The 26,462-nt window shown below is 40.9% G+C and overlaps 1 protein-coding gene across 3 annotated transcripts in view; it reads left to right on the top strand.

Moving 5' to 3' along the window:
* The window catches only part of LOC124554764 (cullin-5), a 243,311-nt gene extending 219,278 nt beyond the window's left edge, over positions 1-24,033 (top strand). For 2 of the 3 annotated variants that reach the window (XM_047128412.1, XM_047128411.1), the window contains exons 16-17: positions 15,445-15,653; positions 22,625-24,033. In XM_047128412.1, coding sequence (XP_046984368.1) covers positions 15,445-15,639 — 195 coding nt within the window. In that variant the 3' untranslated portion in view covers positions 15,640-15,653; positions 22,625-24,033. Of the gene's footprint in view, positions 1-15,444; positions 15,654-22,624 lie in introns of those variants that run through there. The other variant, XM_047128413.1, reaches the window with a different exon arrangement.
* The last annotated feature ends 2,429 nt before the right edge of the window (positions 24,034-26,462 follow it).

The raw sequence follows: 26,462 nt of genomic DNA, 5'->3' as shown, positions 1-26,462 counted from the left end.
ACGTTAGAAAACATCTTTCCTTCCATGTTTATTAATTTGAGATACGGTTACCACATAACCTTCATAGGTAGTAAGTATTTGGCACAGTATTCACAACATGGGGGTAATTGTCCTTTGAAGGGTAAAAATGAAAAGGGTTCAATTAGAGAGTAGCGGCCACTCAAAATTATTTTTATCAAATAATCTTTATTGTCAGTGTTTTTATGACTCTTATTATTTGGTATTAGCATAACCAATTATTTGATATCCACAGCTGGATAATGTCTTCCCCTATACACTCTGAATTGTTTTGATGTCTTCCTTCAATCCAACCTGGTACGGATCCCAAACACTCTAGCAGTACTCAAGAATAGTTTGCACCAGCGTCCTATACAGGGTCTCTTTTACAGGTGAACAACACTTTCCTAAAATTCTCCCAATAAGCCGAAGTCGACCATTTGCCTTCCCTACCACAGTTTTCACATGCTCATTCCACCTCGGATCACTTGCAACGTTACGCCCAGATATTTAAACAACTTGGCTGTGTCAAGCAGGACACTAGTAATACTATATTCAAATATTACAGGTTTGTTCTTCCTACTCATTTGCATTAACTTATATTTTTCCACATTTAGGGCTAGCCGTCATTCATCGCACCAACTGCAAATTTTGTCTAAGTCGTCTTTTATCTTCTTTCAGTCTCTAAACTTCAACACCATACTGCACCACGGTATCATCAGAAAACAACTGCAGATTGCTGCCCTCCCTGTCTGCCAAATCATTTATGTATATAGAGAACAACAGAGGTCCTATGACACTTCCCTAGAGCACTCTTGGCGATACCCTTATCTCTGATGAACACTCGCTGCCGAGGACAAGGTACTGGTTTCTGTTATTTAAGAAGTCTTTGAGCCACTCACATGTATGTGAACTTACTCCATATGCTCATACCTTCATTAACAGCCTGCAATGGGCCACTGTGTCAGATGCTTTCTGGAAATCTAGAAACGTGGAATCTGCCTGGTTCCTTTCACCCATAGTTCTCAGTATATCATGTGAGAAAAGGGCAAGCTGAGTTTTGCATGAGCAATGCTTTCTAAAACCATGCTGATTCATGGATGTAAGCTTCTTAGTCTCAAGAAAATTTATTATATCCAAACTGAGAATATGTTCAAGGATTGTGCAGCAAATACAAGTTAGGAATATTGGCCTGTAATTTTGCGGGTCCATTCTTTTATGTTTCTTATATACTGGAGTCACCTGCACTTTTTTCCAGTCAGTTGGGACTTTTTGCGGGGTGAGAGATTCACGATAAATGCAAGCTAGGTAAAAGGCCAATGCCATAGAGTACTCTTTGTAAAATCGAACTGGGGTTCCATCCGGACGTGGTGGTTTATTTGTTTTCAAATCTTTTAGTTGTTTCTCTATGCCAGCTGTGCTTATTTCTATGTCGTCCATACGGGAGCATGTCCAATGGTCAAATGGCAGTATGTTTGCATGGTTCTCCTGCGTGAATGATTTCTTGTATGTGAAATTTAAAACTTTGGCTTTCATTTTGCTATCTTCAACTGCCACACATGACTGGTCAACAAGGGATTGAATATAAGCCTTAGGCCCGCTTAGCAATTTTACACATGACCAGAATTTTCTCGGGTTCTCTGCTTTTGCTAAGGTGTAACAGTGGTATTGTTTTGTGCTTCGCGCATAGATCTTTTCACAGATGCACGAATCTCTGCTAACCTTTGCTTGTCATCATTTGTGCATCCTCTGTTTCTTCAGCATCCACTGAATTTCATTATTAAACCATGGTGGGTGTTTTCCATCCTTTATGCACTTACTAGGCACATAACCCTCCAGACCACGACTTGCAATCTGCTTAAACTTTGCCCATAATTTCGCTACATCCATCTTACTGGAACTAAGTGTTGCCAATTCACTGTCTAAGTGAGATGTTAATAACTGTTCATCTGCTCTATCTAGTAGAAACACTCTGCTACCCTTCTTGATTGACTTTTTAACTTTAGTAATCACAGTTGCTATACTAACATCATGATCGCTAATCCCCATTTCTGTACTGACATTGTCAACAAGGTCTAGCCTATTTGTGGCTACAAGGTCTAAGATGTTTTCATTGTGTGTGGGCTGCTGAACTAGCTGCTCAAGACAGATTTCAGAAAATGTGTTCAAAAGTGTTTCACATGACTGTCTGTCTGTTCCCCCCGCAATGAATCCATAGACACCCCAGTCTATACTCGGCAGGAAATGGGAAGAACCCATTGTAAAACCACTAGTGTGTAGAGGAATACTTGTATACTTACTTACTACTCAGCTCCACATCCCTTGAAGAGCCTTGGCCTGCAACACAATGTCCTGCCGTGCTATCCGGTCCGTTGCTTGGTGTCTCCATCCTCTGGCACTTGGCTTTTTCATGTTTTCTTCAATTCCATCCACCCATCTCTTTCTGGGACATCCCTTCCATCATCTGCCTCCAGCCTTGCCATCAAAAAATGCTCTTACATGTTCTGTCTTACTCAATTCTGACCGTGTGTTGTGCCCACCGCAGTCTTCTTATTTTAATGGTGATGACATTGTCAGTTTCTTCAAAATGTTATCTAGTTCTACATTTGTACGGATGAGCCAACATTCTTGATCATATATTGGGCAGTATATGTTACGCAGAACCTTTCTCTCCTAAATGCTAAGGATCCTTTCCTTATTTGCAGTCATGGTCAGCATCTCAGCACCATACATAACAGCCGGTCTTATAATTGTTTTGTAAATGAGGATTTTAGTTTTTAGTTATAGAAGTGAGCTCCTAAGCATGGGTAGTGCAGCAAGGTACCATCTGTTGCCTGTTGCTATTCTAGCTTGCACCTCAATGTCAAGTCCGCAGCTCGTGGTCTAGTGGCTAGCGTTGCTGCCTCTGGATCACAGGGTCGTGGGTTCGATTCCCAGCTGGGTTGGGGATTTTCTCTGCCCTGGGACTGGGTGTTAGTGTTGTCATCATCATCATCATCATCATCATCTTCATCATTTGTGACAGTGGTTAGATTGGATTGTGTAAAAAAAATTGATTGGCAACTACATGGAGTGTCCTGTGCACCACGACCAGATAATGGATATACTTAGAAGGAGAGACAGCATTGGACGTATTTTTTTGTTTTATTAACCGCAAAATCGATTTTCGGTCACTTAGGGACCATCCTCAGTGCTGTAATATACAATTTAAATTGGTAGGCACTGGTGTCAACAAGCTTAGAGCGATCACATAAACTCAGTGTATCCCCACTATATTTGAGAAGTTCTGCCTGGATCTGATCTGCTCCAGGTGCCTTATTGTTTTTTAACATCTTAATAGCGCATATCACTTTCTTCAGTGTGGGTTCTGGTGTTAAGACCTCTGGTCCGTAATAAGTTATTTCCACCAGTTCTTATCATTCAAATCTTTCTACTTCTGGATTCAGGAACTCTTGGAAGTATACTGACCATCTTTCAAGTATTTTATTACTCTTCCCTATCAAATCCCCTTCTTTTCTCCTACACATATTTGTTCTGGCTTGAAACCCAGGCTTTCCTTCTTTAATCCTTTGGTACATTTCATGTATTTGCTTCCCATCTCCTAGCTGTTTAACTACTACCAATTTTTTTCTAGTGCTCTTTTTCTTCTGTCTGCAAACCCTCTCAGCTGCATGGTGCTTCTCATTATATTCATTCAGATATGCTCTACTGCTTCTATGAAATAATTCCATTCATTCTATGTTATGTTCCTTAGTTCTTCTTGTACATTCTTCGTCAAACCAATCTGCCTTCCTTTGAGACTGTATGCAACCCAAAACTTCTCCAGCTGCCTCGAGGATTGCAGTCTGACATTTCCACATTATTTCTGTAAGTTCATTTGGCATGTTGATATCATTCTTAATCACCTCTTCTATTTTTGTCTGATACTCTCTCCGTATTTCTTCTAACTTCAGTTTCTTAATGTTAAAACTCTATTGTTTGTGACCTTTTTGTCTCCTCAACAGTGAAATACTTTGCCTAAACTTAATTCTCACTAGATTATGGTTTGAACTGCAGTGAGCTCCATGTTGGCTCCCAAAATACATTGTCTGATCTGTGTCTTCAATCAGGCAATGTATGGTCTATATGATTTCTAGTTTGTCCATCTGGAAGAATCTTTGTTTCTTTGTGTGTGTTTTTGTGTGGGAAACATGTACTGCTGACAATCATGTTTTTGCTTATAGCAAAATATGGAGGCTATGTCCTCCTAAAGTTGGCTGATGGGCCTCTCCTTTTAATATTTTTGCATTCAAGTCTCCCATTAACATCTTATCATGTTTGGGAGCCTGAACATACAATTGCTCTAACTTCGCTATAAAACTCGTCCTTCTGTTGTTCATCTGCCTCCTGTGTGGGTGCATGTACATTTATCACTGTTAAGTTTGAAAATTTTCCCCTTAATTTTAACATGGAGCTCCATTCATTGATTGGTTTGAAGCCCAACACTGCATGTTTCAGTTCTTTAGTGACCACAAAACTTGTTCCAATGGTATTTGTTGTCCTGCCACTATAGAAGGTAGTGAAATTTCCCCGAGTTCATTATGTCACTCCCCTTCCACCTAATTTCCTGGAGAGCCAATATTTTTATACTGTAATTGTTTACTTCCATTAGCAGCTGACATGGGCCTCCAGCTTGGTATAGGTTCCACACTTTCCATGTTCCCATGTACATTTCTTGTATCCTCTTTTTTTTTTTTTTTGTGGTCGTCATCAAAATATCTGTCTGGCTTATTCATTTGTTAACATTCGCAGCAACTGGTTTTTACAGGGGAAGACTGTTGATCTTCCACCCAACCATTGGGGGGGAGGGGGGGGCGGTTGCCCCCTTACAGCTCGCCAGGTAGCTGGCTCCATTTTCAAGGGAGCATCCTTAGCCTTTCAAAACCCCTCTGCGGACTTCTTCCAAGCCATTGACCCTCATACCTGCTGATTTTGGTCTGCTCAAGGTATTTTATTTCCCTGGTACCCTCCATATCAGTAGAACATTCTCCTCTCCGCCGCTTGGGGAGGCGTCTGATGGGGGACCAGCATCCCCCACACGGGGTAAAGGAATACAGGGTGGTTCAAATTGAATGGGACAAAAATAAAATATTCCTGTGATTACAGTAATTACTTTAGTTCAGAAATACATGTATAACCTGGAAGACTAGCTCTCACAGTTTAGGTTGGCAACAGTGAAATAATGGAAAGTCGCTGTTGTTGTTAATCACGTGCATTAGTATTCAAAATGGTGGCATCCCTGATAGAAAAGGCGTATTGTCATAGAATACATAAAAACATCATCAATAATAATTGTTCAAAGACATTTTCAGACCTAGCTTTTGCAAAGTGGCACCACACCATCACAATACTGCTAGATGGTCAAAGCAGTTCAAGGTGACGGGATACATATGCAAGAAGAAAACTGTGAGAGGACCATCCATTGACAATGAATGTGATGCCCCAGAAAATACCTATGTCGTGCCAACAGAGAAGTGAATGTTTTGCAGTGAACAGTATGGCATGCATTGAGCAAGGGTATGCAGTTCAAATCTTGCAGGTGCTGAAACTAGTTGATAAACCAAAATGGAGACTGCTCACATCTCCAGAGTAGCGAGTTACATATTTAGCTATCCCTGTGTTCTACTAGTAGTATATTTCTTAAATTTCATGTGTGTTTTTCTAATTAAGAGGTTTAATAATGCATGATTAACTGTGTGTGAAAATTCAGGCAGCCAGCAGTGTTGCTTTCATTTTTTCAGAACAGCCAGCTACACAACTCATTTTTTCATCAGCGTTCATTGGTGACATATCAGGAGGGTAGCAAGTTGTGTATCTAGGCTTTTATAACTAGTGCTTCAGTTAGTCTTGCTAGCATGTGTAGGATGCATGCATGCATGCATGCATGCTGCGTGTGGACACCAGAGTACCTGGCTGCAGTTCACAAACAACTGAATGAATTTTTGGCTATGGTCAGACACCTTCACACTGCTGCCTCAGGGTGTAGCGGTTGCAGAGAATCACACACATCATATGGGACACCGCCAGGTGTCGCTTGTTTCACCCCCAAGTTCTGCTTCCAGGTCTCCTCCCAGTGTTCCTGACGTGATAGATCAACCCTCACAGCAGGGTGATTGGCAGGTGGTAACACTTTTGTGTTACTAGAGGCAGAGGGCCAATGTGGGGGTTGACTTTCTGGCCTCATATATTTACACTACGAGTGAACAGATGGCCTTCCATTCAGCAGTATCCGAGCAGGCACTCGTCGGCGGGGGTTTGCTAGTTATCAGCTGATCCAATGTTAGGCGCATTATGGAGCCCCTTAGGAAGGTGCCATTCGAGGCTGGAAAGAAAGCCAATGTGTACTTGGTACATCTGCCAGAGCACCTCATCTAAAATGTGGAGGTGGCCTTGCCTGAGGCTATAAAGTTTGCAGGGCGCAGAGATCTTAAAGTTGTGGCTCACGTCGGCACCGATGATGCCTGTCGCACGGGTTATGAGGCAATCCTCAGTTCTTACAGGTGGCTGGTGGAGGTGGTGAAGGCTACTAGCCTCACACACTGAGTGCAGGCAGAGCTCAAAATTTGCAGTATTGTTCAGAGATGATCAGGGTCTTTTGGAGTGGAACTGAGTGGAGGGTCTCAACCAAAGGCTTCATTGGCTGTGTGACAATCTTGGCTGCAGATTTGTAGACCTGCATTATCAGGTGGGGATTTGTAGGAATCACCATGATAGGTCAGGGGTGCACTACACAAAGGAAGCAGTTACTTAGGTAGCAGTCTACTTGTGGAGTACGCATGGATGTTCTCTAGGCTAGGCAGTAGTTTGAGGTACTCTGATGAACACTCACCTGTTGATCTGAAGACAGCAAAGTCAGACCACGTTCAGAGTAGACAGACTTTAACTGTAAAAATTTTATCAGTAAATTGTCAAAAGTATCCGTAACAAAGCTTCCGAAATTTATTCTCCTCCAGGAAATGTCTCATGCTCAAATTATTCTTTGGATCAAGAGTGGCAGAAACCTGAAGTAGAAAGCTTTGAAATATTTAGTGATTCATGGAACATCTGTCTAAGAGACAGATTAGATGCCATAGGAGGAGGTGTGTTCATCACAGTTGACAAAAATATTTTCACAATTGAGGTTGAAGTTGAGTATGACAGTGAAGTTGCCTGGTTGTGTATTAACAGGTCTAAGTGAAACCAAGTTCATTGGTGAGTGTTATTACTAGCCACCCGATTCCACTTTGACAGTTCTGGAGCTTCAAAGGAAGCCTGTGGTCAGTAGTGTGCAAATACCCAGATCATGCACTACTAGCTGGAGGTGACTCTAAGCTACCAAATATAGAGTGGGATGCCTATGGGTTTATCGCAGGGGGGTGGGGCATTATAATCAGTCAGTCTTGTAGCCTTGCAAAGTACTTTTGAAAGTAGTTTTCCGAAAACTATCTTGAGCAACTAGTTTGGCAGCCCACAGGCAATGGAAATACTGTATACTTTGTAGCTACAAACAGGCTAGAGCTTATCAACAGCTTCAGTATAGAGACAGGGATAAGTGATCGTGGTGCCATCATAGTGACTTTACTTATGGAAGTTAATAAATCAGTCAAATAGGGTAGGAAAGAGTTTCTGTGAGAAAGAGAAGATAAGCAGTTGTTAGCATCTCACTTTGAGAATTAATTGACATCACTTAGTTCAGTAATATGGACATAGAGGAATTGTTGGCAGTGTTTAAACAGATAGTAGATTGTAGTCTGGAGAACTGCGTACATAGTAAGTGGATTAAGAACAGAAAGTGCCCACCATGGTTTAACTGTGAAATTCGGAAAATGGTGAGGAAGCAAAGGCTGTTGCACTCTTCGTCCAAAAGAGAACACACAAATGACGACAGGCTAAAAAGTGTATAGAGATTCGTGCATCCGTGAAAAGAAACCTGTGTGAAGCGTACATCTACAACTTAGCAAAAGGTCTGGCCGAGAACCTGAGAAAATTCTGGTACTATGTAAAATCATGAAGCAGGTCTAAGGCTTCCATACACCAGTCTGGTGTGGCAGTGAAGATAGCAAAACAAAATCTGAAATTTTAAATTTTGCATTTCAGAAATCATTTGTGCAGGAGAATCGTACTGTTATTTAACCATCAAACACTCCCATATGGACAACATAGTAATAAACATCTCTAGATGCAACTGAAAGAGTTGAAAACAAATAAGTAGGAAAGTACAGATGGAATCCCAGTTTGGTTTCACAAAGAATACAGCATTGCCTCTTTCTTAGCTTGCATTTATTGCAAATCTGACACCAAGTGCAAAGTCCCAAGTGACTGGAAAAAAGCAGTGGTGACTGCTGAAGATAAGAAAGGTAAAAGAATGGGCCCACAAAATTACAGACCAGTATCCTTAACATCTGTTTGCTGGAGAATTTTTGAACGTATTCTCAGTATGAATATAATAAATTTCCTTGAGTCTGAGAAGGTTATGTCCACAAATCAGCATGGTTTTAGAAAGCATCGCTCATGTAAAACTCGGCTGGCTCTTTTCTCACATGATATATGGTGAACAATGGATGAAGGGCAACAGGCAGACTCCATACGTCTAGATTTTCGAGAAACGTTGGGCATGGTGCCCCACTTCAGACTCTTGAGAAAGATCTGAGCATATGGAAAAGGTTCACAGATACACTAGTGGCTTTGAAGGCTTCTTAAGTAATAGAAGCCAGTATGTTGTCCTCGATGACGTGTGTTCATCAGAGACAAGGGTATCATCAGCAGTACCACGGGGGAATGTGATAGGACCACTATTGTGTTCTATATACATAAATGATCTGATGGACAGGGTGGGCAGCAATCTGCGGCTGTTTGCTGGTAATGCTGTGGTGTGCAGGAAGATAGTGGAGTTGAGTGACTGTAGGAGGATACAAGATGCCTTGGAGAAAATTTCTAGTTGTTGTGGTGATGGCAGCTAGCTCTAAATGTATAAAAATGTAAGTTGATACAAATGAGGAGGAAAAACAAACCTGCACTGTTAGACAGCATTAGTAGTGTCCTGCTCGACACACTCATGTCATTTAAAAATCTGGGCATAATGTTGCAAAGCAATGTGAAATGGAACGAGAATGTGAGGGTTGTGTGAAGGTAGTAAATAATCAGAATTCTGGGAAAGTGTGGTTCACTCTAAAGGAGACTGCGTACCCTCCACTACGCACCATACGGTGGCTTGCAGATTATGTGTGTAGTTGTAGATGTACACAAAACCGGCATGCCTGTCTGGAACATGGACATGATACTCTGAAACAATGTTTTCTGCGCCATAACCAACCGCAAAGTCTTCGGTCCTTTCTTCTTCACAGAATATACTGTTACAGGCATAACCTATCTTGATATTCTCTCTCTGCTGGTTACCCCAGTTGAAAGAAGAGGTACCAGACTTCATTTTTCGTCAGGACAGAGCCCCACCACAGTGGCATAACTTTGTACCTAACCATCTCATTGAGCATATTCCACAGTGCTGGATTGGTCATGCTGGCTCAAATGATGTACCATTCCTGTTGCGGCACCCCATTTCTCCTGACCATACACCACTTGATTTTTTCTTTTGGTGATGTGTGAGTACATGGTTTACGTACCCCCATTTCAACAGGATTTACAGACTCAAAGCCAGTGAATCAGCGGCGCGATTAACTCCATTGATCGGGCTAAATTGGATTGGGTCTGGCTAGAAATGCAGTACCGGATAGACATCTGCTGTGTCAAAAATTGAGTCCACAGTGAACATCTGTGAATGTCCGTAGAAACTCTTAAGAGTTAAACTTTCTGTTTATATGTGTGTTTCCTGATCTAAAACAGTCAATCAGTACTGTAGTCATAGGAATACTTCCCCCCCCCCCCCTCCTTCATTTTTAATCGCATTGTATTTTCAGGTATCGATATTCAATCAAAAGTAGAGTTTCTTGAAATTCATGAAGACAGCAAACTAGAAGAAAATCTTAATAAAACATAACTTGAATTATTTTAGTGGAAGGTAGGAGGCTAGTACCTGGTGTTACTGGAAAAAGTTTGCAAATGACCATACCATCCTCCACAACTTACAGGTGTGAAAGTAGACTTTGATGTATTTGTTGTGACAGTGCCACGACATTTAACAGTGCCGCCACGACAGTACGCGCAAACGGCGATAGAGGCGCTCCGCAACTCCGCTGAGCGCGGGAGCGCCACCTAGCTACGAACGGCGTCGGCCGCATGTCACGGCACGGCAGTCGAATAAGGGATACTGAGTTGTTGTTATGCAACCAGCTATTGTTTCTAAGTGAGAGTGTTTGAACATCCACACAATTGTTGGTGATTAAAGGTTATAACAGTTTTTGGCGATGAGGTTGGATATTTTCACTGCGTTGTGGATCTGTGTGTTCGTGACGGGGCAGACATGGAACAGCTTATGCAAGTGCTCATTGAACAACAAACACAGCTGACTGCTGCTATTCAGGCGTTGTCGACGTCGCTTACTCGTCATCTGTCTTCCTCTTCTCCGCCTCCATTCCCTCCTTACGACGAGGCCGCTGAAGACTGGGAGGATTATGAGAAGAGTTTGCGGCAACACTTCTTGGCTTTCGGCGTTGTCGACGCTCCTATGTGTAAGTCGTTATTTCTATCTTGGATTTCCCCACAGATCTATCAGCTGCTATCTTAGTTAGCCCCTCTGTGGGAACCTGCCTCTCTGTCCTTCCAAGAAATTTGTGACTTATTGTCTAACTATTACCGGAAAAACACCCACGTCGTTGCCGCCCGTGTGGCGTTTACCGGTGTCGTAAACAGCCCCAACAATCTTACCGGGCTTGGGCGGCGGAACTACACGGTCTGAGTAGGAAATGTCAGTTTGTCACTGACACTCATCACGAGTCTTATGCTGATTCAATGGTTAGGGATGCTATTCTACGGCTTGCTCCTGATAAAGAAGTTCGGCAACATGCCGTACATCTGCCAAACCCGTCGTTGTTGGAAGTTCTAAGCATCGCTCAATCCTTTGAAGTGTCTCACAATGCTGGCGCGCAAATAGACGCATGGTGTGATGTAGGCGCTGTACAGTCAACTTTCGATACGGACAATTTGCCTGTTTCACAGGAGAACGAAGATGTGGCGGTGGTTCGCTCGCGTAAACGACGTCGCGTTGGGCCACAACACTTGCAGCGAAAACAGCAACCACAGGAGCAGGTTCGTTCCGCACTTCCTTCTTGTCCACGTTGTTTCATACAGCATGACAGGGCCGCGTGTCCAAAACGTTGGGTCACGTGTAATTCATGTAGGAAAAAAGGCCACATTGCTTCTGTGTGTCAGTCCCCTAAAGTTCCTGTCGACGAGGACGAGGCATCGGACATGGATGTTAACTGTATGCTTTCGCAAACAAATAAGTTGTTTGTTACTGTTCGTGTTCTACATCTACATCTACATTTATACTCCGCAAGCCACCCAACGGTGTGTGGCGGAGGGCACGTTACGTGCCACTGTCATTACCTCCCTTTCCTGTTCCAGTCACGTATGGTTCGCGGGAAGAACGACTGTCTGAAAGCCTCCGTGCGCGCTCTAATCTAAAGACATTCGCATGCAAGTGGACACTGGCTCTGCAGTAACTCGCATTAATTCTCACACGTATTTGGAGTTGGGCTCCCCTCCCTAGTCTCCAGTTATGCGAAATCTGAGAACTTATAATAAACAGAAAATTCCTATCATTGGCCAGTTTGATGCTTCCACTGCCTACAAGTCTGTTGTTAGGCCCCTCACGTTTTATGTGGTGGATCATGCGGGCACTGAAAACCTGTTTGGTTATGATGCTTTCCAGTTGTTCGGGTCCTCCATTGATGATGATGTGCACCTCATATCTGAGGATATTCCGTATCAACAGCTGGATGGATTGTGTTCTGAATTTTCGTCCGTGTTCTCTGCTGGTCTAAGTTGTGCCAAGGATTTTGAAGCCCACATTACTCTTAAACCTACAGCTCGCCCTAAGTTTTTTCCGGGCACGCCCTATTCCGGTGGCGTTGCGTGCACCTGTCAAGGCTGAGATAGACAGGTTAACAGCTTCAGGGATTCTCCTTCCTGTTACCTCCAGCGAATGGGCATCGCCAATCGTGTTGGTTTCTAAACCAAACGGGAGTCTGCGATTGTGTGGTGATTTTAAAGCCACTGTCAACACTCAGAGCCTCATTGACACTTATCCTCTTCCCCGTCCTGGGGGCCAGTTCTTTTCCAAACTTGACTTACCGGAGGCGTACCATCAGTTGCCGTTGGATGCTTCTTCCAAGGAATTTCTCGTCATCAACACTCCTTGTGGGTTGTATCAGTACCAGCGGTTACCATTTGGCGTCGCTAGCGTGCCAGCCATTTTTCAGCGGTGTTTGGAACAGCTCACGACTTCCGTTCCCGGCTGCATAAACTATCTGGATGACATTGTTGTCACGGGGGCCTCCACTGAGGAGCACCTTCGCAATTTGTGTTCACTGTTTCGGGTTTTGCATTCGGCTGGGTTGAGGTGCAATTTGGACAAGTCACAGTTCTTCCAACCCTCCATTGTGTATCTTGGTTTCCACTTGTCCCGTGAGGGTATACGTCCTCTACGTCAGCACGTTGCGGCCATTAACGCTCTACCCCGGCCGTCTACGGTCAAAGAACTTCAGGCGTTTCTAGGCAAGATTGCTTATTATCACAAATTCATTCCATCCACGGCGGCGGTAGCTCATCCTCTGCATCAGCTGTTACGCAAAAAAGTCCCTTTCTGTTGGTCCGACTAGTGTGAGCAGGCTTTTGTCCGCCTGAAGGCTCATTTGCAGTCGGCGCCTTGTCTTGCCACATTCCGTCTGGGTCAGCACTTGGTTCTGGTGACTGACGCGTCACAGGGGCTGTTCTCGCCCATCGGTATGAGGATGAGTCGGAACGACCCATCGCCTATGCTTCCAAGACCCTCAACGATGCGCAACGACGTTACTCTCAAATCGAAAAGGAGGTGCTCGCTATCATTTATGCTCTAAAAAAGTTCAGCGTTTTTTTGTTTTGTTCTAAGTTTCACCTCATCACCGACCACAAGCCGCTGGTCTCTCTGTTCAGCCCATCGGCGTCGCTTCCGGATAAGGCAGCTCACCGCCTGCAACGTTGGGCCTTATACTTGTCTCGTTTTCACTATGAGATTCACTATCGCCCCACGGCCCAGCACGCAAACGCTGACGCATTGTCGTGATTGCTGATGGGCCCCGACCCGATTTTCGATCGTGATGAACTACTGTTTCCACATTGATGAGGAAGAACGTCGTGCGGTTGAGGGTTTTCCACTTACATGTTCACAGGTCGCGTCGGCTACTGCGCGGGACCCGGTCCTGCGTCAGGTGATCGGTTTTGTTCAACGGGGTTGGCCGGAGAGGACCCAAGGCCGGGCATCGGATCCCCTTCGCAACTACCATGCCTTGCGCCTTCATCTGTCTGTTCGTGATGGTGTTGTTCTTCTGGCCATGAATGGCACATCTCCACGGGTCGTGGTGCCAGCCTCTCTTCGCAAAGATGTTCTCAAGCTGTTGCATGAAGGCAATTGGGGTATTTCTCGGACTAAGTCCCTGGTCCGCAGGCACATTTATTGGCCCGGTATTGATTCGGACATCGCCCACATGGTTGCTGTGTGTGGTCAGTGTGCTCAACAACTGGCTGCACCTCGTACAATGCCCTCTCCATGGCCTGATCTGGCGCAGCCATGGGAACGGGTGCACGCTGACTTTGCCAGCCCTTCCTCGGTACTTATTGGCTACTGTTGATTGACGTCTTCTTGAAGTTTCCATTTGTTGTTCGATGTCCGTCGCCCACCACGGCGGCGATGACGCTGGCTTTGTCCAAAATCTTTGCACTAGAAGGTCTTCCATCCACGATCGTCACGGACAATGGCCCTCAGTTCTCTTCGCAGGCCTTCCGTGATTTTTGTACTGGACAAGGGATTCATCATGTTACAGCACCACCCTTCCATCCGCAATCGAATGGGGAGGTCGAGCGCCTTGTCTGCACTTTCAAAAGCCAGATGAAAAAATTCTGTAGTGATTTTTCCACGGCCATGGATGTCTCCGCACTGTCCATGTCTCCACGGAAGTGAGTGTTTTTTTTTTTTCAAGGGGGGGAAAAGTGTTGTGACAGTGCCACAACATTTAACAGTGCCGCCACGACAGTATGCGCAAATGGCGATAGAGGCGCTCCGCAACTCGGCTGAGCGCAGGAGTGCCACCTAGCTACGAATGGCGCCGGCCGCATGTCACGGCACGGCAGTCAAATAAGGGATACTGAGTTGTTATCATGAAACCAGCTATTGTTTCTAAGTGAGAGTGTTTGAACATCCACGCAGTTATTGGTGATTAAAGGTTATAACAGTATTGTAACAACAACAACAACAACAACAACAACAACAAAATTAGAAGCTGAATGAATTTGAAGCATTACTTAAGAGATACTTGGCTGATATTAAAGCAAACACAAAAAATATATTACAAATAAGCAGAACTAACAGTCTCAGTGACTCATTATTTCTTGGAATCTCAACCCTCCAATGTACATGTCACGTAGCAGCCAGACTTTGTTGGAAGTGTTGTCTAATATCTGATCTCATTCATCACTAATGGTCTCAGAAAGGTTTAGTTATAACTGAAAAGTTGATTTTGAATTTTCTTTATTTTATGCGAGATCATGGATAATGAAGTCTAGGAAGAGGAAAATAAAATGCTGAGCATCATGTAGCTATTGTTCCAGTAGAAATTTGATCAACACATTGAACCATGATACCAGTATTCAAAGAAACTGTTGCTATACAAGCTTCTATGATGATTTCATTGTTCTCTATGTTGTGCATTGCAAGCTAGACATATTTTCAGTTACAACTTTTGATCCTACTCTTGTAGAGGACTGGGAATGAATTGTTGGGAATATTGAGAAATGGTAATTAATTGATTATGAAAAGGACAGATTACTACTCACCACATAGCAGAGATGCTGATTCACAGGTAGGCACAACAGAAAGACTGTCAACGTGAGGGGTGTGTGTGTGTGGGGGGGGGGGGGGGGTGTTGTTGTTGTCTAATTCTGATGAAGGCTTTTTGGCCGAAAGCTTTCTTGTTTGACAGTCTTTTTGTTGTGCCTATCTGTGACTCAGCATCTCTGCTATATGGTAGCAGCTTTCTATACTTTTCATAGTATTGTCATTATTCCATCTCAAATTTCCCATTGTTTAATTAATTGATTGATTATCATATTGTTTTCCATCTGTGGTGAATTATTCACTTCTGAAGCTTGTGCTAATCATTGTTATTGAATAGTGTTAGTCAAAGCCAGCATGGTAATCACATTCCCTGGCTTATTTGTTTTTGCTCCTTCTAGTCACATTTAGTTGTTGAGTGTTAACTATTATTACTCTGATTCTAGGAGGCTGTTATCAAAATTCTGAAAATGCGTAAACGAATTACAAATGTCCAACTTCAAACAGAACTTGTAGATATCTTGAAGAATATGTTTCTACCCAGCAAGAAGATGATCAAAGAGCAAATAGAATGGCTTATAGAACACAAATATATGAGAAGAGATGAAGACGATATTAACACATTCATATACATGGCATGAAAGAAAATGTAATGGTATGTATTTCATAGTTTGTTTTCGAATGGCTATTGCAGAAAATTGCTAAGTGCTTGTGTTTCACAGCAGTCCTTGTGTCTGGTACTGGGAGTTGTGCAGTTTATTTGGTTCCTATTATTGCCAAATAAGTGCTGAGGGGTGATTTCTCTACCAATGAAACACAGTCTATTTCGCACTCTATCACTCTTCTGTTGTTGATTTAATACTAACATTTCTGCACAACTGTGCCATCCTCGGTAGATGTCTTAAGTTACTTATTATTAAGAAATGTCAATAAAATGGGCATAGTGCATTAAATGCAGTACTACTGATTTTGGTTTGGCTATGTTATATATTGTGACTGGCAAGCACACACACACCTGCTTGCTGTTTGCTAATGAGCACACCGACAACCTTCTTGAACTCATGTGTCTTGAGGTATTTGCTGTTTTGGACACACAGTGGTAAGTGTGTCAGCAGTCCAGATTACAGCAAACAGTGCTGAACTCTCTCTGAGAGATTTGTACTCATTGCAGTACTCGAGACTTGATCAACCTCTGGGCAAAACTGTTCCATTTATGATGGCTGTTCAGATGAAGTGACAGTCATATCACACTGTGTGATCCAGTCCCATCTTTTCACTGCACTTCAGCTCTCTACTGGATCTGTGTTTGCATCCCTGACATGGCAGCACATCGTGTACGAATCAGTGTGTCATGTTACTTCCCATAGACATATAATCCTATATCATTTGAACTCACCTGCTTGTATTGTATCCTTTGACATTAATGTTGCTTTCACATTTCCACATTGTTCAGTGGCTTGTCAGTAATAGAGCTTGTTATAACACAGACCTTTCTGGCTTCACGAGAGAGGATGCTACTAGCTGTCTCTCTGCAGTTGTAATCACTTATTGACAATATGTTTTCCTGTAAATTGTTGAAGTTTCAGTTTATTCAAACTATTCATTTTAGGTCTTGCTGTTTCAAAACTGTTAAGAGCACATTCCGAAACTCCACTATAAAAGTGGCGAGGAGCAACTCTCTGTCTATTGATTGTGATTTAAGTTTTCATCGGTGTACCAAAATCACTTCAGGCAAATGCCAGTATGGTTCCTTATCCCATAAAAGAATATTTTGTGTGAAAAAATATAACCAAGTTTATATTTTCCCTCAGTGGAGAACGGTGTCGTCTCATGAAGTACCTCCCGCATGCGCAAAAAACTTTCTATATAGGTTTTAATCTACAAACCAATGTTATGGTGAATTCAAGAAAAATGTTTTATTTTGACATAATTACAGATGATACTATGTGTGAAAAAATTTAAATGTTTGTGTTGCACACAAACTCTACATTTCAGGTACCAAACAGGCACTTTATTTGCATACTTGACCCCTCCTGTTCGTCTTTTATGTATTGTGTTTGTAAAAGTCTGGAAAATATTTGCCTGTAAGATGTGTCACTTTCGGTCTACACCGTGTTTGTCAAGTGGATGTGTCTTGTAGATTAGAGGACATAGGCAACTTTTTGGTGAAATTAATTGGTCTTTATTTTCTGATATTTTTTGACTATGTTCTTTTATACAGGAGGTATGTGTTGAAACACACAACCTACAATAAATGGTGATAAAAGTCTGATAGTATCAATCTGATCTGGGATATACTTTGTCATTCAGTTTCAAAGTCGACCTTGTATCTGCATGCTGTTATTTATTCTCCCTTCTTCAGTTTTTCTGAAATTAGGGAACTCTAATGTATGCAACTGCATTGTGCCGACAAAACCAGCATATTATTTGTTGACAAATTTTGGACTAGTGTATCACTTGTCAAGTTAAATGCAGTAACCATTTCCAAGAAAATTGTGTGAATGTTCCTTGAGAATTTGGCATGTTATTTCCTTCTCAAAATACTGACTACCATAGCTGATGAAATTTCATTCCGTATCTTCTACTCTTCAAAGGAATAGATTAGCTTCATTCAAGGTGTCTGTTTCAGAGCCACAGCAATGATCATGAACTTATTGTAGCATATGAAATGATCTGTATTTAATATTATATACTTCATAATTGTTTGTGTTTCGAATAGTTTGATGCCATTGAAGTATTTGTCTGCAAAGTGGAGGAATTTCAACAGAAGAGGAAGTTTCTTCATCCGGATTCCTAAGAAAGGTGTGTCGAGCAACTCAGAAGTATGGTTTGTGTTATCAAGCACTTTTTGTTAGTGGCACATTTGTAAAAGTGGGACTCATGCAGATACAAAAGCACATGGCAGCATTTTGTTGCAGAACTGTATTTTCACCAGATGGTTTCAAATCCAAGTGCCTTTCATGTTTATCATTGACAACTCTCAAATGTACCTCGTAAGTTGTTATCACTTCTTGGAAGAACTGCTTATCCATTGCATGAGATCACTCACTAGCAAACAAGTTGCACTGTTCTAACATGTCAACAAGTGCTAATCAGATAGGAAATGAGACTATTATGTAAGTTACAATATGCAAAAAGTTGTTTAGCTGCCGCAGAGGAAATGGAAAGCTGCTTCCAGAATAATTTTTACCAACAATTTTACTAACAGTCAGGTGCAGTTAAACATAATGCATGTTGTAAAGTAATTTTTTTCCTTGGAAATTTTACGCACTGACCTATCAGTGCTGATCCAAAAGATGTAATTATGAAATAGCTGAAAAAATTGTACATTTCAGTTTTGTGAACAGTACAAGATTAGTTAATTCTTAGCAGGTATATTTTATTGTTGTCTTGTTGGTCTCAGAGTATCAATTTATTGGTGGTAATGTAAAATATGAGAGAGCAAACTGACTGTAAAAAGTAATTGCTAAAGGCTTCAGAGGTTATCTAAGTCTTGATACAGATCTAAGCTATTGTAAACGATGATTTTTCTCAGGAAATTTTCAGTGAATGCTTTTCAATTTTCCAAATCACAATTGTCTTCTGTAAACCAAACAGTGGAAGGCGAAATACCTCACGGATGTGACTTACACGTGTGTGCATTTTAAAAATGCAAATAAATTTTCCCATAGCTCACAAAACCGCCACACGTCTCACAACACTCTCGTTTCTTCACCACTCACATTTATTTTTGAGCCTAATTTGTTTTCATTTCAGTATCAAAAATAGTAATAGATGTACCAGACTAAGGGTCGCACTGAAAAAGTAATCCAGGTTCTTGCAAAGTTTAACGCAATTAGCCACAGTTGTCACTCAAAAGTACGGGGTGATTATAATTAAAGTTGAACTTTCAAACCGCTGGAGAAATAACACCACTGGTCAGAATGACGTTAAATTGCAATGGAATTTTACTGGAGGAGGGGGAAAGCGTATGGCAGAAGAAAGATAAATAGTTACAAAATGTAGCAATAGATGGCGCTGTAAGCATGACAATTTAATAGTGGTCGACTACAAATGATAAATGAATCATGCAACGATGCCTAAGGTGTACTTTTGACATTAAACAAACTATAGTACTCAGTGTGCATGGGTGCACAGGTGTAATACTGTTAGTTACGTAAGCCCATCCACCACAGCAAGGTCGTATCACATTGGATGGAAAAAATCTGTTTTTAATTGTCCTGAGCCCAAAAGCAAGCATGAATCAAAACCAAATCAGATTATTAATTTCCGTGTGACTGGCGCAAAACATGTTCAGTATGCTGTCCACTGTTTCCTGCAACAAGTTGAAATCAAGAAATAGCGTGCTGCACAACTGATCAAAGCGTTTCCAGTGAGATGTTCAGAATGTGTTGCACAATGCATGCCTTCAGTGCAACTAAGTTTGCAATCAGAACACTGAACACAACATCTTTCGTATAGCCCCACAGCCAGAAGTCACGTGGATTAAGGTCAGGTGATCGGGACGGCCTGGCTGTAGGGAAATAGCGGTTGATAATTCTAGCATTTCCGAAATGGCGCTTCAGCAGCTGCATAGTTGGATCATGCATAAAAATGATCCCACCCGCACATCCACACTGTTGGGGAACTGGAATGATGTGGTTGCACAAAAGACACTCGTAGCATTTACCAGTGACAGTACAGGTAAAAGGATCGGAAGAACCTGTCTCTTCGAGAAAATATGGCCCTATGATAAATGATGCTGTAAACCCGCATCACACAGTGACCTTTTCAGGATGAAGTGGTACTGGTTGATTTGCGTATGGATTTTCCATTGCCCATATTCAGCAATTCTGTGTATTGACATATCCTGTCAGATGGAAGTGGGGCTTCATCTGTCCATAAAATCTTCCACAGCTAATCATTGTCCACTTCCATGTGAGCAAGAAATTCTAAAGCAGAGGTCTCTTGCTGGCAGGTCAACAGGAAGTGCGTAGTGATGGGTAATTTTGAATGGGTAGCAAAGAAGGATGTTTTGCAGGATTTTACACACCATGCTCACGGTTGTGTCCAGTGTTCGGGCAATTCTCTGTGCACTACACGTTTGCGTACCACCACTCGTCTCCCCCTGCATTGCTGTGGCCACTGATGTTGAATCAATTCGTTTCCTCCCTCTACCAGGTTATGCACCAAAGGAACCTGTCTTTCCGAATTTCTTAATCATTTTCTCCAGACCCATGGCAGTCATCGGCCAATGCCTTTTTTCAAATTCTTCAGTGGCCAGAACTTCTGCAGAGCGATGTATGCACAGTCATCATTCTTGTAATACAGCTTTACAAGCAGAGCGCGATCCTGCATTGAGACAGTCATGGTAAATGTCGCAGACGCAAAAGGAGGAAAAGCCATGTACCTTGAGAGTTTATATCAACTTCAATGGGTGATGCGCATGACAGGTGTTTTCATTTACATATCCTGACATACAGTGCCATCTGTTGATCAATTTTCACACTATTTTTTTTCTTCTGCTATACGTTTCCACCTTCTCTGATAATATTCCATTGCAATTTAATGTCATTCTGACCAGTGGTGTTATTTCTACAGTGTTTTGAAAGTTTAACTTTAATTATAATCACTGTCTATCTTTCTGATGGGAGAATTTATATAAATGAAAGTTTTGGGAAAAAATAAATGAGAAGAAATAGGGTCTTTCTAGGCCCAGGTGTAAATATTTTATTTGTCAGTACTGACAGATATGCTGTGTGTGACTGAAATAGTGTATAGAAAACAATATCAGTGAAATCTATGGCAATAATTAAAGAGAGGGTACAGTTTTCAGGGTAGTGGGTTACAGTAAATACACTATTTGTTGGGGCTCGTCTACTTCATTGTGAACAACAGTCACATTTAACCTGATTGTAGTTACATCTGACTTTCTGCATGTTCAATAGTAAACAGGCTTATGTTTTTTTAAACTCGTGAAACTAACAATTTTCTTGTTGCATAGTTACAGTTTCAGTTGTTTACTTGTTAGTATGTGCTTGCACTTTTGTCAAAACTGTACCCTTATTTGTAGGTTGGGAGATCATTGGACTGAAATGATGACCATCAAAACGTGTGGTCACCATCTCTCTGTAACAAAAAAACTTATTGTAAAAAGTGGAGGCCACTTGGTTCTGTCTAACACCCTTTCTTTAATGAGTGAATCATTTAATGAGTGAAGACTATAAAATTTGAATACATATATCATTGCAAATGGCACACAGATTCTGTAAGATACCAGATGCAGTAGGACAGATTAGGTATTTCCAGTATGTTGCAAATACCAAACAGAAGGCCACAGCTCTTGGTCATTAAGCTATTTCCTTTGTGTTTCATGTATGACTGACTTGCAAAATTTGTATGTTTACTTAAAGAAATAACGATGCTGGTACTAAAATCACCAGTAGTTCCTATAATGGTCGTAGGAAAATATTCAAAAACAGTATATCTGTCAGGCATTGCTATCAGATCTGAAACATGGAGAAAAAATGCACCCAATGTGCGTAAAATCGCGCTTTTGACAGAACTGTTGACCTGAAAGAGTATTATTGTTCACCTACATTATCAAATACTCGAAAGTTTACTAAAAATACTACTGTTACAACATTGTCAGGCAATTCCATAACAGCATAAACTTCTTTGCAGAATGAAAGATTCATTCTGGAAATTGGGTATATTTTTTGAAAACTCTCACCACAGAGGAATAGAAAAAGTTCCACATGCTTTGCACTCCCCCCTACTTGACTTCTTAATCCCTGTTTTGTCTTTAATAAGTTTCCTCTATAACCTCACACTCTGCTGTGATATATTGTCCAACACCCAGTTCTATCACAATAGTTATACTAAAGAAGTAAAGGGTCTTGCTATGTGTATCACACATGTACAGTAGTGTACCAGCTGACCTTGACAAGAGCTTTGGTCTAAAGCAAATATGGAATTTGTGTCCTAACTTTGAGAGACTTTGGAGCCAGTTACGTTTATTTAATGTTTATTTTAGATAAATAAATGTTGTTTGTTTTGCATATTGTAAATTAGCCAAATCTGGAGATCATTATACCACACTCATTGGAAGCTAAGTGACAGCTAAAGATGAAATTTACTGTGAAATAGATGTAAACAAAATTTAACAATGATTGAGGATTGATCTATTTGGTAGCTGTATATAACATTTTGTATGAGTAAAATAGATTTGATGAAAGTGCCTCACAGCACAAAAATACCGAACTCTAGTAGCAGGTTATTCTTTTATAACACTTACATAAAAGTACAGTGGAAAAAACAGCTAAATTTAAACTAAATACTGTAAATTAATGTCAGAAAATGTGACTGTAATGGAGAGGAAAAATAAAATTATACTTGAAAATGGAGGAGCTAATATGTGTAAAATAGAAGATGAAAAACTATAGGTCAAATAAATTTTCCTCCTTTGACATTGTGAAACAAAAAAGGTGATGGAATTATGAATTTCTGTCAAAAACATTTCCACTGTTACTTCAGGCATTTGGTGTGGGTGCCTAGGAGAAACCTGAATAAAAAAAGTAAATGCTAAATGTCATGAGAAGTTAGGGTGTGATCAATTGAAGAATGGCTTTGCACTGTTTATTTCAGGTGCTGTCCGAAGGCATCCTGTGGTAACTTTGAAAAACAAATATCAGATATATGGAACATTAGTTGAATTAAGCTCCCGTCAAAATGGGAGTAGACGTGTGCAAAAAGTTGCATAGGGAGTCTCCCTTTCTTCAACAGTGGGAACATTAAAAATGAAGACTCGTACTTTTTATTGGCTCATATCCTGTGACTACATGACTCTGTGATAGTGAATCAGTGTTTTGTTCATTTGTGACTTTATTTGTGAACTCAGTGAGAAATACATACATGAAAATGTGTAAAAACAGTCAGACATAATTATAAAGAGCTATGGTTGTATGAATGAAGTGGAGACAGGGTGTTGCTGCTCGTTGATCTTAACCCTTTCCGCTCCTTTGTTGCACTCGTCCCAATATTTCATGGGTGTTGTGAATCTCTCGTGAACTTGAATTATGACTGTTTGTGCTTGTATTCATAAGTATGGAAGTACTGTACCAAATAGTGGCCAATGAATACATCAATAGGGGTCATAATGTAATAAAATCATCTTGCTTTATTGACTGCGTCAGTGTGCAGGTTGTTTGCAACTTAAGTCGATGTGTCACTGTGTAGTAACTGTGTGTCAGTATGCAAATAATTCATTTCTTTTTCCACTACCAATCCTTATGCATAATATTCAAATCTGAAATGCAACTCTGTAACATTTAACCTGAAGACTCTGTGTTACCCAGAGAATCTTCACATCTTTATATTGCCATTCCTACATGAACATAATTCATTCTCAACTGTCTCTCCTTTGTCCAACAAGTGTCACTGTAGTAGCTGGTCACTTCTTCAGAGTTTTTTCCACATGTTTAAGGCAAAATTTCAGAAGTTTCTGATTGCTTGACATCAGGTGCTATTACATTATATAATTTTTTGGGTAATTTAATATTATTTTGTGTTTTTTAATGTGAGATTTAATATGCATTTGCAAAAAACCATTTTTTGTGCTATGGCTTCCTGCCACACATTTGCAGTCATTAAATACTTCTGTTAAATGTTAATAGTTACCAAAAATACTTTTAAAATATTGTGTGAAAGTAGTGGTATCAGGTGTCTGCCATTGTCGTGAATATCGATCACATGCACTGAAATTTGTATTTGTGGTATCCTGGCTTCAGCTTTAAAAGAAGTCACTATATATTTGAAAAATATGCAGTGGATGAAATTTTTGGGTACTACTCAGAAATTTTGTTTTGGTTTGTTTCGTGATGGATGTTCTGCATTATCTCGATTTAGATACTGTGTATGTGTGAATAAGAATATCTTTACAAAGAACAATGAGTGTCATCAGACAATGTTCCATGTTTGTCATTTGGAAAGTGAGCACTATGTGAGTGTTTGCATGTATTGATTTGTTATTTAATAAAGAATATGTGTAAACATTATTCATCATTTGTTTACTGTTATTTTGTAATCCTACTATGTGCAGCAAAATAAATTTTCTTATATCTATAATTATGAAAAGCATAGATTGCTACTCACTGTAAAGATGACACATTGAGCTGCACACATGTTCAGTGAAAAGACTGTTACACACTCACAGTGAGCTTTTGGCCAAAGCATTTTTCAGAGAAACAAACACACACACACACACACACACACACACACACACACACACACACACAGGTGCCACCATATAAGTGCAATTACTTTCCAAAACAAAAACATTGAGAAGAATGCCAGTCATTATTACCAATAAATAATAATTGAACAGATCAGTGTAAGACATACTTCATGCACTGCTTAAAATTGTACTCATCATTTCAAATGTATGCAATGAAAGGAAGGGTACAGTGTCCATAACATTGAAGAAAAACTTAGATTTTGTGCAGAGTTCAAAATTTCAGACAGTTAAATGTTTTGGAAAACTGAAGTCTTATATTACGAAATTCAAGAAACCAGTTTGACTCCTCAGTGAGCAGTATGAATTTGAAATGGATGCATGTTTTAGTATTTGATAATTGTTCAGTTGAACTAGTTGTGACCTGCATGTGTGCTCGAGCTGGTGGTGGCTTGTTTTTCCTGCACTGTGCCACCTGAGCCAGATCCCCACTTCTGAGAATTTGTCCAGTTGACATACATGCCTTGCGACCAGAAGAGGAGTTCCGTAATCTCCAACAGAATGTGGCAGTGTGCCACCTGAGCCACAATCTCGCTTCTAAGGGTACAGCCAGTGATGCAAAGTGACAGTCACCAGAAGTGCAGCACCACCAGTATCTATAAACAGCAAGAAGTCGAGTACCACCAGTATCTATAAATAGCAGGATCCTTATTGCAAACAAAGATCTTACTCTGTTTTTAAAATACTGTGTGAATGCAGGCCTAGTGTTACAAACTCTAAGGAAAGTTGTAAAAATCTGTTTATTATAACTTTTTTATTTATTTATCGCAATGAAAATTAGCCAGGTTTTGCTTTTCCAGTAGGGGATGCACATATCTGGGGCAAAGATTAGGACCTGTGGTTTTTATTTATAAATTTGTTTGCCAAATGGTGCATAAGATTTACAGGGACAAACTAGAGCTTACCAGAAGTGACTGCAATGATTCCAGTTGTCCATCTGGAATATTTCAATGCACCCTCAGGCCAGATTATGTTCTTTGCACCCAAGAACCTTAAAGTAGGTAAATATGTGTTAAACATGACTGGTTTCCCATTTAAAAAATCAGGTCACAACACTTGTATTCCCTACAGTAATAAGGGGGCATGTTATACACAGGTATAAAATGGGTTGGAATGGAACAAATTATTTCTAGACAACCACATATAGTTTGTATAATTCCCCACCGCAAGTCTCTTTTATAATGGACGTTAATTGTTACTGATTGCAAGTATTTCAAAGCTAGTACTGTAATGCTGGAGGTGGTAAATGTTGTAGCTATACCACTAACACCAGTGGTGGTAACCATTTTATTTTTTTGTTCCTGTAACAAAGGTACTAAAATAGTGGGGTTGTAGAAACAGAACCAATATGCAGCACACAGTGTTCATGCATGTTCTGCTTCTCTTTCCGGCATTCCTATCCCATACACCTGTTGCCTCTCTCTCTGAGCTGGCGTTTACCCCTACTTCTACATACATACATATACATACTCCACAAGCCACTATATGGTGCATGGTGGAGGGTGCCACGTACTACTAATATTCATTTCCTTTTCTGTTCCACTCGCAAATACAGTAAGGGGAAAAAAGACTGTGTATATATCTCCATGCGAGTACTAATTTCTTGCACCTTATCTTTGTAGTTCTTACGCAAAGAGTATGTTGGCAGCAGTAGAATTGTTCTGCAGTCAGCCTCAAATGTTGGTTCTCTAAATTTCTGCAGTAGTGTTCTTCAAAAATCTCGCTTTCTCTCCAGTGATAGCCATTTGAGTTAACGAAGCATCAGCATACCACTTGCCTGCTGATCAAACCTACTTTTCTCTAGTCTAGCATCATGCCTCTGAATTGCTTCTATGTCTTCCTTTAATTTGACCTAGTGGGGATGCCAAACTCAAGAATGGGTACGGGAATGTGCCAGGTGGCACCCTACTAATGCTGTATTAGAATGTTACGGGATTGTTTTTCCTGCTCTTCCACATTAACTTACATTTTTCTACACTTAGATCAAGATGTTATTCATCACACTAACTAGAAGTTCTGTCTAAGTCCTCTTATATATTCATATTCACTCAACAGCGACAGCTTCCAATATACCACAGCGTCATCAGCAAACAGCCATAAATTGCTGTTCACAGAGTCTGTCAGATCATTTGTGTATATAGAGAACAATAATGGTCCTATCTTACTTCCCTGGGGACCCCTGCATTCTGTTAC

Source organism: Schistocerca americana, chromosome X (genome assembly GCF_021461395.2).
Source record: "Schistocerca americana isolate TAMUIC-IGC-003095 chromosome X, iqSchAmer2.1, whole genome shotgun sequence".
NCBI classification, from domain to species: domain Eukaryota; kingdom Metazoa; phylum Arthropoda; class Insecta; order Orthoptera; family Acrididae; genus Schistocerca; species Schistocerca americana.
Note: the sequence above shows the minus strand (reverse complement) of the source record. Positions and strands in the feature narration are given on the sequence as shown.